This window comes from Lynx rufus, unplaced genomic scaffold, assembly GCF_022079265.1.
Source record: "Lynx rufus isolate CCGP_SWC_20201006 ecotype Redwood Valley unplaced genomic scaffold, mLynRuf1.p SCAF_9, whole genome shotgun sequence".
In the NCBI taxonomy this organism is placed as follows: Eukaryota; Metazoa; Chordata; class Mammalia; order Carnivora; family Felidae; genus Lynx; species Lynx rufus.
Window position 1 is genome coordinate 108246915 of NW_025814897.1, and position 14773 is coordinate 108261687.

At 59.3% G+C, this 14773-nt stretch overlaps 1 protein-coding gene across 1 annotated transcript in view; it reads right to left on the bottom strand.

The window, feature by feature from the left end:
• The window catches only part of NRXN2 (neurexin 2), a 78614-nt gene that overhangs the window by 41370 nt on the left and 22471 nt on the right, over positions 1–14773 (bottom strand). The window contains exons 6-12 of the mRNA XM_047071840.1: positions 11410–11796; positions 11028–11231; positions 5049–5075; positions 3376–3495; positions 2634–3015; positions 1837–2027; positions 31–204 (exon numbers count right to left, since the gene is read on the bottom strand). Of these exons, the coding sequence (XP_046927796.1) occupies positions 31–204; positions 1837–2027; positions 2634–3015; positions 3376–3495; positions 5049–5075; positions 11028–11231; positions 11410–11796 (1485 nt within the window). The remainder of the gene's footprint in view (positions 1–30; positions 205–1836; positions 2028–2633; positions 3016–3375; positions 3496–5048; positions 5076–11027; positions 11232–11409; positions 11797–14773) is intronic.

The following is a 14773-nucleotide window of genomic DNA, read 5'->3' on the forward strand; positions in this document are numbered from 1 at the left end:
GCGGCCGGCCCTCCTGCACCCGCCACTCACCGTCACAGCCCCTCTCCACCTGCCCGATGCGGTGCAGGGCGTCGGCGATGAGGTCTGGGAGGCGTCCGTTGAGGTCCACCGAGGCCAGGCAGCCCTGAAAGCCATCCCGGGAGGCCACCAGCTTGGGCAGGTTGCTGAACATGTTCTTGCTCAGACCGCCAATGTACAGCTCCCCTGTAAAGGGAGAGGGGTCAAAACCTGAATCCCGGTCCCCATTCCCCTCCCAGGATACCAGCATCTGCTTGTCAGGTCGTCCCAGACTCGGGCTTCCGTAGAGAGATCCCACGACCCCCCCCCTTCCTTCTTCCTTCTCCACTCTGCCATCTGTCTGCTCCCCTCCCCGAGAAGTCCAGATGCCCAGGGTGGGGTGCTTGGGGGATGGGGAGCAGCTGGGAGACCGGGCTCCATGCTCTCTCCCACACAGCTGATTCCAGTTCCGGCCTGTAATCAGGGCCTTTCAGAGACGTGAGGGCCTGTCTGCGCCGCCCCCACCCTCTCCCTTCCCCCTATTCCCTGAGCTCCCTCAGGCCTCTCTCTCCTGAGTGCTCTAACCCAGCTCCCTTTCCCCAACAATTAGGGCTGGGCCGGGGACTCTGGGTGACTCCAGGAAGTTCTCCTCGGGGACATCCGATCCCACGCATCACTGCCCTGGCCATATCGCGCCCAACTCCCCGGAAGGCTTGGCCGGCCCAGGGCGCAAGCTTCAGCGAGACGGGGTCTTGGCCACTGGCTCGATGCAACACAAGACTAACCCAGACCACCCTTGGGTCTGCCAGCGCTTCGGATAATCTGTGACATGCTGCCCCCTTCTGGAAGCTGGGAGAATTGGCAGCACTAAGCCGAAAGATCTGGCCGGCACCTGACCGGGCTTCTAGTTCCCACTCTGCCTCCAGCTCACTTGGGGACCTCAGGCAAGCCTCCTAGCCTCCCGTTTTCTCCCATTTCCTCCTTCTCAAGGCGGGGGTGACTTCACTGGTCTCTGAGGACCCTCCCAGACCCCAGACAATGTGAGTCACACACGGACCACGCAGGGGCCTCCAAGGGGCTGAGGGCTGCTTGGGGCAGATGAAGAAGGTCACTCGTGTTGCCCCACAGGGTTCCGGAGAAGCTTCAGGCCTCATCTTTGTTCTTGTCTCAAGGCCTTGACTCTAGGTTCCTCCTTCTTCCCTGTTCTCTCCAGCACCCCTTCCGGGGGCAGCCAATGACCACTTCAATAGCTACCTAAGGGCCCCTGGGGAATGTGTGACCCTGATGTGACACCGAGCCTCCCAGGGAAGCCTGGGTCCAGAAGAGTGCCCAGACAGAGCCTAGTAGATGCCCAGTGTATAGGACAGGCCGCATGCAGGGACCCCGCAGCGGCTAACCCCCCCTCCCCTTATCAACTGTCCCCTCCCACCCACTCGGGGGGAGCTATCTGCCAGGACACTATGCTCCCCATTCTCTTTCCAGCCCTCAGCCAAGGCAGGCCTCTCAATCTTGGGCAACCAAGAGGTCTTCAGAAGCCCTGGACTGCCCACCCCTAGCTCTAGAGTGAGGCCACCAAGCTCCCCGTGAGGCACATCCCACGGCCGGGCTTTCAGTGTTGAGGGCAGCCTCACGGGAGAGCTGAACAGAACTTTGACAGGAAAACGTCAGGCTGGACACAGAAAAGAATAGGAAGGAGTTGGAAACCGTGGCCAGGAGGGGAGAGGGAGAATCACGTGAGTGAAAGAGCACGCCAGCCGGTGTGGGGGAGGGAGGGTCTTGCTGGGGCCAAGGGGGCATCTGGGTCAGGGCCAGGCCTTCTCCACAGGCCCCAGGCCCCACCTTTGAGATCGAGGTTTCGGGCGCCATTGGAGTGCTGCGTGACCGTGCGGGAGTCGATCTTGAGCGTGTGCACGTTGCCTGGGTCCCTGGACACCACCACGTTGTGCCACTGGTTGTCATTGACTGGTTTGTCTGAGTTCCCCTTCATCAAGGACGGGCCATTCCCCAGGTCAAACACGTAGTGGATGTACCTGCCCCGCGGTAGGGAGGAGACACTGGGTCAAGGTGGAGGCAATACTGGGAGGGGAGGGTAAGGAGGAGCTACGGCTTGCAGGGGTCCTGCGTGCCGCAGGAGGAGGGGATAGAGGGGGAGAGCCCACGGTGGAGGGACCCAGCCCAGTACAAGAGGACTCTGGTGTGAAGTCCCATCATGGGGACAACGTGGGGACAGAGGGCCACAGAGGAGCCGGCTCCTGTGACAGGCTCAGACGAGGAGCTGGTTGGGGGAGAGGTTTGTGGGGACAGCAGGGGCCCCTGGGGGCAGGGCACAGCTGCTCTAGGGTGGGGTCCCCTCAGGCAAGAGAGGCCATAGGGACAGGGCCCTGCCTCCCGCCTGCAGAGAGGACGCACCTGAGCCAGGACAGTGAACGGCAAGGATACTGGCAAGGAAGGAACCGGGGAGTCACCGGGTTGGAAAAGGGGGTGCCACTTTTCCATCTTGGCGGGGGGCTGGGGACCTGAACCTCGAGCTGTGGTCTGAGGGGACTGGATATCTCAGCCAGTGGCGGGGGCCGTATCTCGGTCAGCAGGGGAAGGGGACCCCTTCCTTGCCGGCGGCGCAGGGCGCGGCAGCTCACCCCTTGACCAGCTCGATGACAATGAAGTCATTGCCGTTGCCCGAGTTGAACAGGAGGAGCCCGTCGGGGGCCGTGGTCTTGAACTGGAAGAAGAGGTGCATGGAAGCGTAGGCTTGGAGCGTGGCGAGCGCCAGGTAGCTGCTGCGACTCTTGAAGGTGACAGGATCGGCCACGATGGCCCGCAGGCCGAAGCGGGCGTTGAGCTCGCAGTAGGTGATGTCGCCGTCCTTGCACTGGTCCATGTAGGGCTGGCCGTTGAACACCAGCCCGCTCAGGTGCCCGATGAAGTTGGAGGGCACCACGGAGATGAAACGCCGCTCCGTCATGATGCCCGTCTCAATGTTGTGGAACTCTAGCCGCGTGTGGGCTCCCGCCATCTGTCCTGCTCGGGACCGGAGACAAAGATGAGGGGGACAGGCTGGGGGGGGGAGGGTTCTGGGGCTGGGCCCCAGGGTGCCAAGAGCCTCCCCTCCACACGAGGGCCACACCGGAGAGACATCGGCAGACACCTTCGGTGGGGGTGCCGGCGGCCGCACGCCTTGCCGGCCCAGGGCTGATGGGCACCGGGGACAACGGCGTCCGGGCCCCCCCGTGACATGCCACCCCTCAGGGAGAAACGGCAGTGGGGGGTTTGCCAGAATGCTGCCCAAGGAAGGGAAGCCAGGCGGTTGTCACCGAGAAGAACAGGGCCGTCCACAGGTCCCCGGAGGCGTATCCACCCTGCTGGGCTCAGCGCACTCACCCTCCACGGTGACGTTGTCCACAGACAGCTGCAGGCTCTTGCCACGCCGCACCACCCTCACCGTGTGCCACTCGTTGTCATTGAGCTTGTGTCCCGCAAAGAGCGTCTCGGGGCCTTTACCTGCGGCACCAAGTGGGGAGTGAGCGCGGCGTTCCGGCTCGCTCACCTGTGGCTCCCGGTCCCAGCCCAGGCGCACAGAGTCTCCCCCCCATACGCACAGCTGCACACCTACAGCCTAAGGCACGCGGCCAGCTGTGCCACACGCACCCCCACCCCCCGCACGCGGGGACACACGCTCACCCAGTCTTTCCACACCCAGTCAGAAATCCAGACAACACCCACTGCCTCTTTGCGCAACTCCCAAGGCCGTCCCTGGAACAGAATTGGATGCGAACGGTGCCTCTGGAGTTGTGCCCTGAGGCCCTGCACACAGCCGCCCCGTACCTACAACCAGCGTTTTCTTCCCGAGTCTTCTCAGGAGCGTCAGTGCCAGTGTGTGTAGCCAGCAGTGAAATTCTCAGCATCGAGGCAGAGGCCTGTCCTTTTCAAACTCCCAGACCACCCCCGTGCCGCACATGTGAGCGCGCGCCCGCGGCTTCGCTGCTGGCGGTGACACCCTCACGCAGACACACAGCTCCCCCTGCCCCCCCCCCCCGCCGCCTACAGAGGGACCCGGTGTGACCTTTCTGTACGCCTCTGGTTAACTCCACGCACCCGGACATGCGACCACACACACAGCACAACCGACCTGGCCAGAGAGGGGAACGCTTCTTAGGAATTATGACCCTTTATTCGAGGCCGGGATTCTCTGATTCCAGGTCTAAACCAAAACCTCTTCTTCTTTAGAAGGATGCTCGACTTTGCGGCACTCCCAGGGCTCCCGCCAGCGGGGCCGGGGCTCAACACGCACGCGCCCACAGGTACCAAACACACAGAGGGACACGCTGGGCGCACACGGCCCCCTCTGCCGGTGTCTGCCGGGTTCCTGTGCTCTCTCGCACGACACCAGGGCACGCCATGCAGAAACACTCTCTCCGAGACATCACTGAGCCCAGCACCCTGGGATGCTCGGAGGTGGCCACACCTGCTCTCCTCCTCACCCCCAGCTGAGAGACTCACTGTCCCTTCTGAATGCGCCCCGGCGTGACGGGAACTCAGCGCCACCCCCCCTTCCCAACACAGGAGCTGTGGAGGGCTGAACGTTGAACCTCGAACCCCTGACCCTGCTCCCCACCCTCCTCTTCTTTCCTGCGTGCCTCGCCCGCCCCCTTGTGGCCGCCTCTGGAGATGCAGCGGAATATCCCGGCTCTTCTCAGGCTTCTTCCGGCCACAGGGAGGGGGGTCCTCCTGCCACAGGTGCACCCGTCTTTGCCCCACCCTCCCAGGGACTTGAGATGACAAGGCTCCCTGGCCTTCCTTTTCTCAGTGAGCATGCTGACCCAGGGCCCTCCACCAACGCCTCTTGGTTCACCTTGGCTTGGCCCGTTCTGCCCTCCACAGCCACACCACCCCACCCGCCCTCATGCCTGCTCCCCTCCCACCACCCCCACTGCCCAACCCCCACACAAGCCAGCGAGGAAGGCTCTCCTCCCCCCCACTCTCCCTCCCCAGATCCCAGTGTCCAGCATCCCAGGCCCCTGGGGGCTCGGCAGAAGAAGAGGGAAGCCACTTACTGGGTGCGCAGCCGACGCGCAGGCAGTCTGGGGGGGCCGTGGGGCGGGCAGAGGGGGAGGGGAGACAAAAAGGCAGAACAAGTTTTTTGTTTTCTTTTTTTTTACATCCTTCACAGGGAGGGGTGTCTGCGGGCGGGGGTTCCCCCCCAGGACCACTTTCCGGGGACCACGCGTGCCCAGGTGCCCTCTCCCCTTCCTCGGTTGGACCCCTGTCCCTCCTGCCCCCAAGAGGGCTCCAACCCTCCCCAGAACTGGGAGGCAGGGCAATCAGGTGATGGGAAGAGGGCTTGCCGCCTCCCGTCTTAGAGGGGCCCGGGGCCTCTCACGTCTGAGGGAGATGGCACCTTGGGAATCCCAGTCGTACAGGGGATCTTCGTGGGGCTGAGGGCTTGACCAACCCCACATCTCCACATCTCTCGGAGGGAGATGGGTGGGGAGGGCCAGATTCCCCGCATCCCCTGCTCTGGGACGACTCCCCGCTCAGAGCCCAAGTTGTGACACATCACTCCCCATGCCCCCCTGGGCTCTGAGCCAAATGGAGGGGTCTGCCCCAGGGCTCCCTACCCGTGGCCACACATCTCCCAAAGTCCCAGGGGGCCAGCACCACCCCCTACAGGAACCTTCCTTCTACCCTTCCTGATGGAGGATGCCAGGCTGCCACTGGGGAACAGGGCGATCTTTCACCCTGAAGAGGAACTAGAATCCATCTGTTTTCTCAGGGAGGGGCCAAGGCCTCACAGACGGGGCTCGTGAGGCCCCCAAAGTATGATTTCAGAGGCCACCCCGCAAGTCAGAGGCGAACAGGCACCACAGGCAAAGTCTGCCCCAGCCTCCGCATGGCTGTCCTATGACCCCAGGGTCAGGTGGCCCCACATGGTCAGAAAGCACACCGTCTACACAGAACTGTAGCCCAGGGCCCCGGAGCCTTGGGCCATCCCTCTGATGGGACACACGACCCACATCATGTCAGTTGGCCAGCCTCGCAAGGGGAACAGAGCACTAGGGTCCTATGAAATCGGGGCCTAGGGCCCTTGGGACACCTGCACCATGCCACCAGACCCAGATGAGCTGGGGCTGCAGAACGTCCTGCACCCGGAGGCAGAGGAGCTGGGTCCCAATTTCATTGTGTGGCTGCGGGCAAATCTCTTTTCTCTGAGTTTCATCTTTTCGCCTTGTGAGCCCAGAGCAAGAAAGAGGTGCTCAGTGGGCCGGCCCCTTGTCTTTCCGGGAATATCCTGGCATCCTATGGCTCCTCCCAGAACAGGCTCTGCCTGCACCCCTAGGCCCAGCACACAAAGGCGGCTGGGGGCATCTGGCATCCCTTGGGCCCCTGAAGGTTCCTGCAGTGGAGGTAAACAGGCTCCCCTGTGGCTCTGGGGGCATGGGCCCCTCGGGCAGTACGGCTGAGCTCCACACGCGTCGTCAACCGCAGCAGAAGAGTGGGGGGAGCAGCCGGGACCCTGAGCCACAACCTGGCACCAAAGGAGGGAAGAAGCAGCAGGGGAAGGCAACGGAGCAGGTTCAAGGGGGAAGTCAGAAGGGACAGTGAGAGGAAGGAGGTCAAGAGGGTGCAGAGAGAAAAGAGGAAGGAAGGGGAGCAGAGGGAAGCAGAAGCTAGATGGGGGATGGGGAAGGGAATGTCAGGGTGGGAGGGTGGGAGGGTGCCAGGCCTGGAGTCAGGTCGCGGGGGCTCTCTTTGGGCCAGCAGAGTCTTCACCAATGAAGGGTCCAAAAAAGAAAAAAGGGGCTGGAAGGACAGGCCGATCCCCTATTGGGAAGAGCTCAGTTCTTCCCTTCCCTAGCAGGGGTGGGCGCCAGGAATGGGGGGTCCATCTGTCCAGAGAAGAGGTGTCAGCTCCAAGTCCCCACCCCCTGCGGTGACTCCACCCTCAGAAGCCCCACTGCAGTGGGGTTGGAGGAGAGCCGACACCCCGTGAGGATGGGCACCCCAGGAGGGGGCCGGCACCACCCCGGAGGCAAGCAGAAAGTGGGAGCGATGAGAAGCACCCACCTTCGTACACACACCCGCCCAGAGCCCAGCTCAGGCGGCATTAGCTAGTGACCCGTGCAGGAAATGAACAGAAGTGACAGGTCTGCACAGACTCACCAAAGTCCTGGCTGAACATAGAGACCAGGATGGGGTTATGAGTGTGCAGGGAAACAAACAGGTGGGAAGAGGTCACCGGCATGTGAAGGAACCCAGAGTGAAGAAGCCAGGCTTCCCATCCCATACCCCCACCTGATCCCCTGCCCCACCCAGGCCCCACAGTTTGGAGACGGTGGGTCCAAGTCTCCCATGCAAGGAGCCTCAGGAGCCCATGGGCCAGAGGCTCATCTCAGAAGTGACATCACAGAGTGACAGTATGCAGTTCTTGTTCAGAGCAATCTCCCCGGCTGCCCAGCCTATGGAAGGTGCCTGTGAACTACCGAGAGCCCCAGGTGGGAACAAAACACCCTTCCACGGCCTCAGGGATTGATGGACCTTGGAACATAATGTGTATTCAGCCCGGCTTACACGAACAAGAGTTAGGCTTACTCTGTATGGCCTTGAGAGGGCAGAACTAGGTCCACAAGAGGGAATTTCAGAAGTTGACGCTAAGGAAGAATGACCCAGTGATTAGAATGGCCGTAAGACGTGGGGAGCTCCTGACATGAATGGCATCTGGGCAGCGATGGAGGAACTAACAGGTAATTCACATATGGGGCGGGGGTGGAGCTGGCTGGAGGAGATAACTTTTAAGGGTTCCTCCAGCTTGGAGATTCTTCAGTTACAATACATCCTTCACGTTAGCCTCACTGACAGCTGGGGCTGCAGGAGCGCAGCTGGTGGAGGGCAACTCCAGGGAGGGGAGGGCGACAAGGGACAGGCTAGGTGGGGCAATGGCCCAAGAGGCCAACCAAGGGCAAAAGGACCGGGAACACAGGTCACACTGGGACAGGGTGAAGAATCCCGGGGACTCTAACATTCCCTGGGAACAGAAATCAACCACCCTGCTCAGGGCCAGCAGACCTTAGGGTACTTGCTTGGGGTCTGCAGGCGTGGTGGAGGCCTAGGGACAGGACAGGAGACACAATCCAGTTTCTCTAGCATCCTCGGCCTGGAAGGAGGCAGCAGCTCCTTGTCAGCCTTTTCTGGCCCGGCAAACACCCTGCCTCCCGAAGCTGGCACTGAGTGCCTCCTCCCAGCTGTCCCACCAAGTGGTCATCAGCAGCCTTGGTTTCCTCTTTAGGACTCAGCCCCACGTCCAAGTCATTCCACTGAGCCTCTGACAGTTTGCACAGATGCCTGCGTATGTCTGCCTTCCCTCCCTCCCTACAGGATGAGACTTTGACGCGAGAGACCAAGCCTTGTGAGGCTTCTCTCTGCTCCCCGGGAGCGAGTCCAGCCCAGGATCAGAGCCTTGGTGTGGTTCCCTGCCTGCGAGGCCCCACAGGCCCTGGTAGCCAGCAGGATGGGGAAGCAGGGGCCAGACCGGGTCATGCAGTGTGGAAGCAAGCCCCCAGGCCTGGTTCTAAGCTTAGGTCTCTACTCCCATTAGATTTTCTTTCGAGAAGGGCTGGGTGAGTCTCTACACGTGTGGCTTGCATCTTTACAATGTCTTCACTCCCATTATTCCGTGGGAGCCTGAAAACCGCCACAGAAGGTAAGCAGAGCAAGGATCCTTAGCCTCATTCTACAGACAGAAACAGACTCAGAAGAGAGAAATGACTTACCCAGCGGTCAAAGAGACCGGGCCCGAAACCCAGATCTCCTGGCCCCAGGCCCAGTGCTCTTCCCATCAGAGCCTGAGGCTGAATGGCTGGGTGCAGATCACACAGCGGCCACACTCCTCCCTGTACATGCATCGCTGAGCATTGCGGACAGAGGCATCTGCACCAAGCATTTGGTCACGGCTTGTCACGGGGCATAGTAGAGATAGCATCTCTGCGCGTGGGACCCAGCATGGCCAGGGATGAGAGGCAGTGAAAGGTGAGAGCCAGTGGCGTCCTGAGGGCCACCTGGTTCTCTGATTTCTAAGCACTTATGAGGCACAGACAGAAAAGTACGCCAGTGGGAAGGAGAGGGTAGATCCTACGGGCGAAGGTCCTGAGGGTCCGCCAGAGAACACGTTCCTGGCCAAGAACACCGCCTCCTGTCTAATATCAAGGAACCCAAGCTTCTTCCCCATGCACCTAAGACAGTTCAAGTAAGGAAGAGGCATCGGCCTTCCCTGCAGATAGAGGGCCAGAGACTTTCCCTGCGGGATCACTTCCGAGCACACGGAGCCATGAGCTTACTGCACAGAGGACACACCTCCTAGGCGAAGGAGTGGCTCGTGCTGGGTCTGGGTACACAGCCAGAGCAGTCTGAGAACCCCAGGGCCACTCATGGGGTCCTGGACTGGCACCTTCCTCCTGTGACCATTTCAGAGGTGCTAGGGGACGTGGTACGGACCACGGAATGTTGGCCAAAGCGTGTTTCCCTTCCCACGTCCCCCCTGCAGCACTGACACCCACCACCCGCTCTGGGGGCTGTGACGGTGGTCAGAAGCTGAGCTTCTTCAGTTCCCCAAGTCTGAGGCCCTTACTGCCTGCACACCTCCCTACCTCCTGCCCCCAACTTGCTCGGCAAATCCTTGTCCTATGGGTACCAAGGCCAAGTGGTCCAAAGGGGAAGAGGAAAGATGTAGTATAAATTTATTGACAAGGCAATGGGTCCCCAAAAGGCCACCATCTGTCCCACAAACGGCCTAGAGATGAAAGTTAGGGTGAAATCCGGATATTTCAAAGCTCAAATCCTCTGAGTTCTCTCCAGTTGAGGACATAACAAGGAACCTTCATGGCCCGCATCTGCCTACGTGGCAGGCCCTTGGGTGCTACACGCCTTTGCGTTTAGAGAGGCTAGGGTGAAATGGACAGCTGTGAGTCCAGCCTGGACGGCTGAGGACCTCCAGCTTCCGGTGTTCCCCTGACGGAAGCCCCGCGACGGCGGGGTCCTGGTCTTCGTTGCTATTGTAACCCAGGTTCAGAATACAGTGGCACTTACTTCCCGTAAATAGGAGCTGAGTGAGTGCACCTGCTGTGCTTTTGTTTTTGTTTTTTTGCCCCAACCGGCCTGATGGTGCCCCCCCCCCCCGCCCCCGCGTGGACACCCTGGGGACTGCCTGCGAAGCGGAGCTGACCTGGGCTCATCTGGGCAGGGGCAGGGACGGCGAGGGCCCCTGACGCCCTCCGCCCACCCCAGCTCTGTGAGAGGCAGTGGGGAGACGCTGTACTTTAGGGCAAATGACCTGGCGTTGAGTCTGGGCTCCGACCCCAGCCACTGCTGGCTTTATGACATCGGAGGAGTCAGTATATGAATTCTGCAGTCTATAAAACAGGCCTGGCACAGCCCATCAGGTGACCCTGCGGCTTCAAAGGGCAGCCACGGGACGCAAACGTGAAAGCAGACAAGGGAAGATCTGTCCCCAGGCGTCCAGTGCCACCTGCGCACACCTATGCGCACAGACAGACACGGCTCTTCAAACGCAGAGCCCGTGGGAGAAGCTGTGTCCTCCTCAGCTCCAGATCTGCCGCTGCCCTGGGCTCAGCCTCGGCACCGCTAGGCACCCGCAAGCCCTTCCCAAATGAATGAGCCAGCGAATGAGTAAGTGGATGAGCCGACAGCCCAGAATGAGCGACGCTGTGACGCGTGTATGCAGGACAGACGCCACCAAACCCAAATGAGCGCCCCCGGGAGGGCGGCGGTCGCGCCCAGACACACTTGGGCAGAGGGCACGGCCAGACGCGGGGTGCCCCCCGTACACAGTGTTGCCAAGCACGGAGCATCCCCTACGCTGTGCACCCTTGCTGGGGATGAAGCTTTCAGGGGCTCTGGCTGAGGCCGGCCCCTCCCCACTTCCCACTCTTGGAGGTGCCACCACCAGCTTCTCCAGACAGAGGGGGTGTGCTCAGAGGCAGGGACAGGGAAGGGGCCAGAACACAGGGCGGGGTGGTTACCGAGGTTGACAGTGAGCTTCATCTGGCCCCCGTCCAGCTCGAGGCGCAGGGTGTCGGCTGACTCCCTGGAGGTGGTGGCCATCATTAGCCCGTAGGCCCGCTGGGACATGAAGCGCAGGGACACATCCTCTGCCTCCGTGTGCATGGCGTTCGGCAGCATGATCTTCATGTACATGGAGCCATCGTAGCTCAGGACCGTGGCCTCTGCCCCAGAGGTAACGGAAGAGGGAAATCAGGGCACGGCCGAAGGCCAGTGGAGGGAGAGGGAAAACCAAGAGGATCGTTACAAGGACAGACCCAGGGCTGGCCTATGAGGGGCACCCCGAGGAGGAAGGGGCACAAGGAGGGGCAGCGGGGACCCCTGGAAGGAAAGCAACCTCACCTCTCTCACAGACCCGCCCCAGAAAGCCGGTCCCAATGCAGTCACAGACGAAGCGGTTCCAGCCCTCTCGACAGATGCCCCCGTTGCGGCAGGGGGCAGACGCACACTGCTTCAGTGTCTCCCGGGAGCAGAAGGGGGCGATGCCCACCGCCCCCTGAGCTTCGGCCAGGCCCCGAAGATCTCGGCTGCGCCCGTCTATGAAGAGGTCCCGCACACAGCCCACGTAGCCAGCCCGGAGCGCCGCCGTCCACACCTCCGGGGGCAGGGGCAGGTCCACCCGCCCCCCCTCAGGGAGACCGCCCAGGTACAGCTCGCTCTCCAGGTCCAGAATCTCACTCTCCCCAGTGGCCAAGAAGGGCGTGCTGCGGCTGTTCACCGAGATGGAGCCTAGGGATCGAGGGAGAGCGGGCGTCAGTGAGGAAAGCAGGATCGAGAGTCGCCGCGGGCCAGCAAGGGATCCCGACCCCCCACCCCGCACCCTGCAGCAGCCCTGGGCCAGAAGCTCAGCCTTCTTTGCTGCCGTGGATGCTACTCAACAGAGATTCTGAGTTCAGGGACTCAGGTGAGCCAGCCCCAGCCCAGCTGCAGGGTGCGGTGGGCCTCTGTCCAGACTCCTCCTTCTGTACCTGAGTGAGTCCTCAGAGGATATACAGGAGGTGGACATGCCCAAAGGGGCTAGATCATTCGAGGGTCATTACCCCGGCCCGGCCCTTAGACCGGAAACCAGAGGCAGAGAACACGCAGGAGGCTGAGAGGTTTGAATCCAAAGCGTTTTCCCCCTACTTTAGTGACTGTATGTCAGGCACTTAGCACTTCATTTATGTCACCGAGTCGCAAGGTAACCCTATGAAATTGGCCCTTTATGACCCCGACTTGAAATGGCAGGTGAGGCTTAGGGAGATTGGGAGACCTGCCCAAAGCACCACAGAGGGTGAGGAACGGAGCCAAAGTGCCAGCCAGGCAGTGGGACCACAGAGCCTGCACTGTCCAACCCTCTGCCTGGTGGGCAAGATGGGTAAGCAGATCCGTCGTGGAGCCGGACACAGGACGACACCCAGGAGAGGGGATGCCAGGCACAGAGCTCCTACATACTAAGACTTCTTTGGAAGGAAAGGCTGGCTATCTTAGGAAAAAGATTTGGGATCAAGTAGGAGCTTCAACACCTCTACTGAGATCTTAAGAAGCAGAAACCTATACATTAGAAAGTATTCTGTTTATAATTTTTTCCCTATGCTTTTTCCTTCCTCTCTCTTTTCCCAAGAAGAACTCTTCAAGAAATAAGAAGAAAAGAAAAGAGAAGAGAAGAGAAGAAAAAAGAAAAGAAACGAAAAGAAAAGAAAAGAAAAAAGAAAAGAAAAGGTCTAGCTATCTCCATGAGGTTAAAGAGAGGTAAGGAGGATTTGGTCTACATTAGGCACAGGGGTGTCACTAAGGAAGCAGAATTAGTACCTCCTCTACAGACAGGACTCTATCTAAAGCATGGTCTCTTCTGCTCAAAACCTTTCCTGAACCAGAGAAGCCACTCCCCTGGGCCCCATTTAACATGGCCCTAGCTTGTTCTTCCCCGACAAGGTGTCAGATGCTCCAGGGTCTGGCTGCTACAACCCACCCTTCCACCAGCACCCCCCCCTCCAATATGGCCCTCCGCATCTCTATTTGTAGCAGACTCCCCAGATGCCTGCTCTACCCACCAGCTCCAGGGTCTCCTGGACATGGACGTTGCCCAGCGAGACTCTCAGTAAATGAACCAAATGTGGGAGAAGGAAGAGACAGGGAAAGGAAGAGGTGGGAAAAGAGTGTATAATGGAGAGTCAGCAAGAGGAAATTAAAGTGAGTACAAGCTTGCTCCAAGATCCTTCTCCAAAACATGGAAATGGGACAACCCAAGTGTCCATCGGCAGATAAACGGACAAACAAAATGTGGCAGATACATACAATGGAATAGTGTTCGGCCACAAAAAGGAAGGAAATAGTGACCCAATGCTACAACATGGATGAACCTGAAACCATGCTAAGTGGAATGAGCCAGACACAAAAAGACAATTATTGTGTGATTCCATTTACAGGAGGTCCCTCCATTTAGGAGGTCCCTGAAGTAGTCAATTCATAGAAACAGAAAGTGGGATGGTGGCTGCCAGGGACTGGGGGGAGGGGGACTAGGGAGTTAGTGTTTCATGGGGATAGCATTTCAGTTTGGGAAGATGAAACTATTCTGGAGGTGGACGGCGGTGATGATTGTACAGCAGTGTGGATGTCCTTAATGCCACTGAACTGTGCACTTTAAAAATGGTTAAAATGGTAAATGTTATGTGTAATTTAACACAATTAAAAAACAAACAGGGAAAAGGTCAAGGAGAGCTTTGTTGCGATGACTGCCCCAAGTCTGGGCTTAGGTGCATAAATGAATGTGGGACATCAGAGATGGCCAGAGCTGGTCAAACAGCGACCCAGGGACCAGCCAGACCTGGTATGTGGGCTCTGGAGATCTGTGGGAGGCTAAGGAGAAGAGAGAGAGGGGTTCTCTGCAAGGCCTGGACAGACTTCCGATCTAGAGAGTCACTAATCACCTGTGTGGAGACCCGGGGAGGCAGCAAATGCCCTGTGAAGACCCCCGGGTACCATCATGAGACAAAACCGGGGGATGAACTCATGTACTGTAAAGCCCAGGAAAGGCGACATTTCTCTGGAGAAGAGAAAGGAAGAAACAGCCAGCCACAAAAGGTTGATGCTTCCAGGGGCCACAGTGCTCCTGGGGGGGGGGGGGGGAGACCATCCTTCCACCCAGTCTCAAAGGTCTGGTGCAGTGACAACTGGGGAGCACAACAATTTAGCTGACGCTGGTAAGTGCTTACGCTGGATAATGTGTCAGCTCCCCTTTACATCAATTCATTCTCTCATGGTCAACAAGATGGAAAAGAGGAAAAGAGAGCAATGGGCAGGAAACAAGAGAATGGGAAAAGAAGACCGAAAAGGAAGAGTAAAGGGGTGGCTGGAAGCAACACAAGGTTTGAGAAACAGCACCTGCCTGGCCCGAGCACTCTCTGCCCTGCTGCTTTACTGTGCTAGAAGCCTCACCAGGTGGGAGTGTCAGGTTGTTTAGCGTCTGTGTCGCCCCCAACCAGAGCCTGAGCTCCATGACAGCAAAGACCTTTGAGTCACCTCCATCCCCGTCCCAGCACCTTGGACAGCGCCTGGCGCTCCATAGGTACTCGGTAAGACTTTGTTGAGTAATTAATGAAAGAGAGTTGCGTGGACCTAGCTAGATAGAAGGGAGATGTGGTTGGGAAGTTTTGGGTTTTTTTTGGGGGGGGGGAGGAGAATGGGATGTCTACTCTGTGTTAGGCACGGTGCTAATGCTTTTACA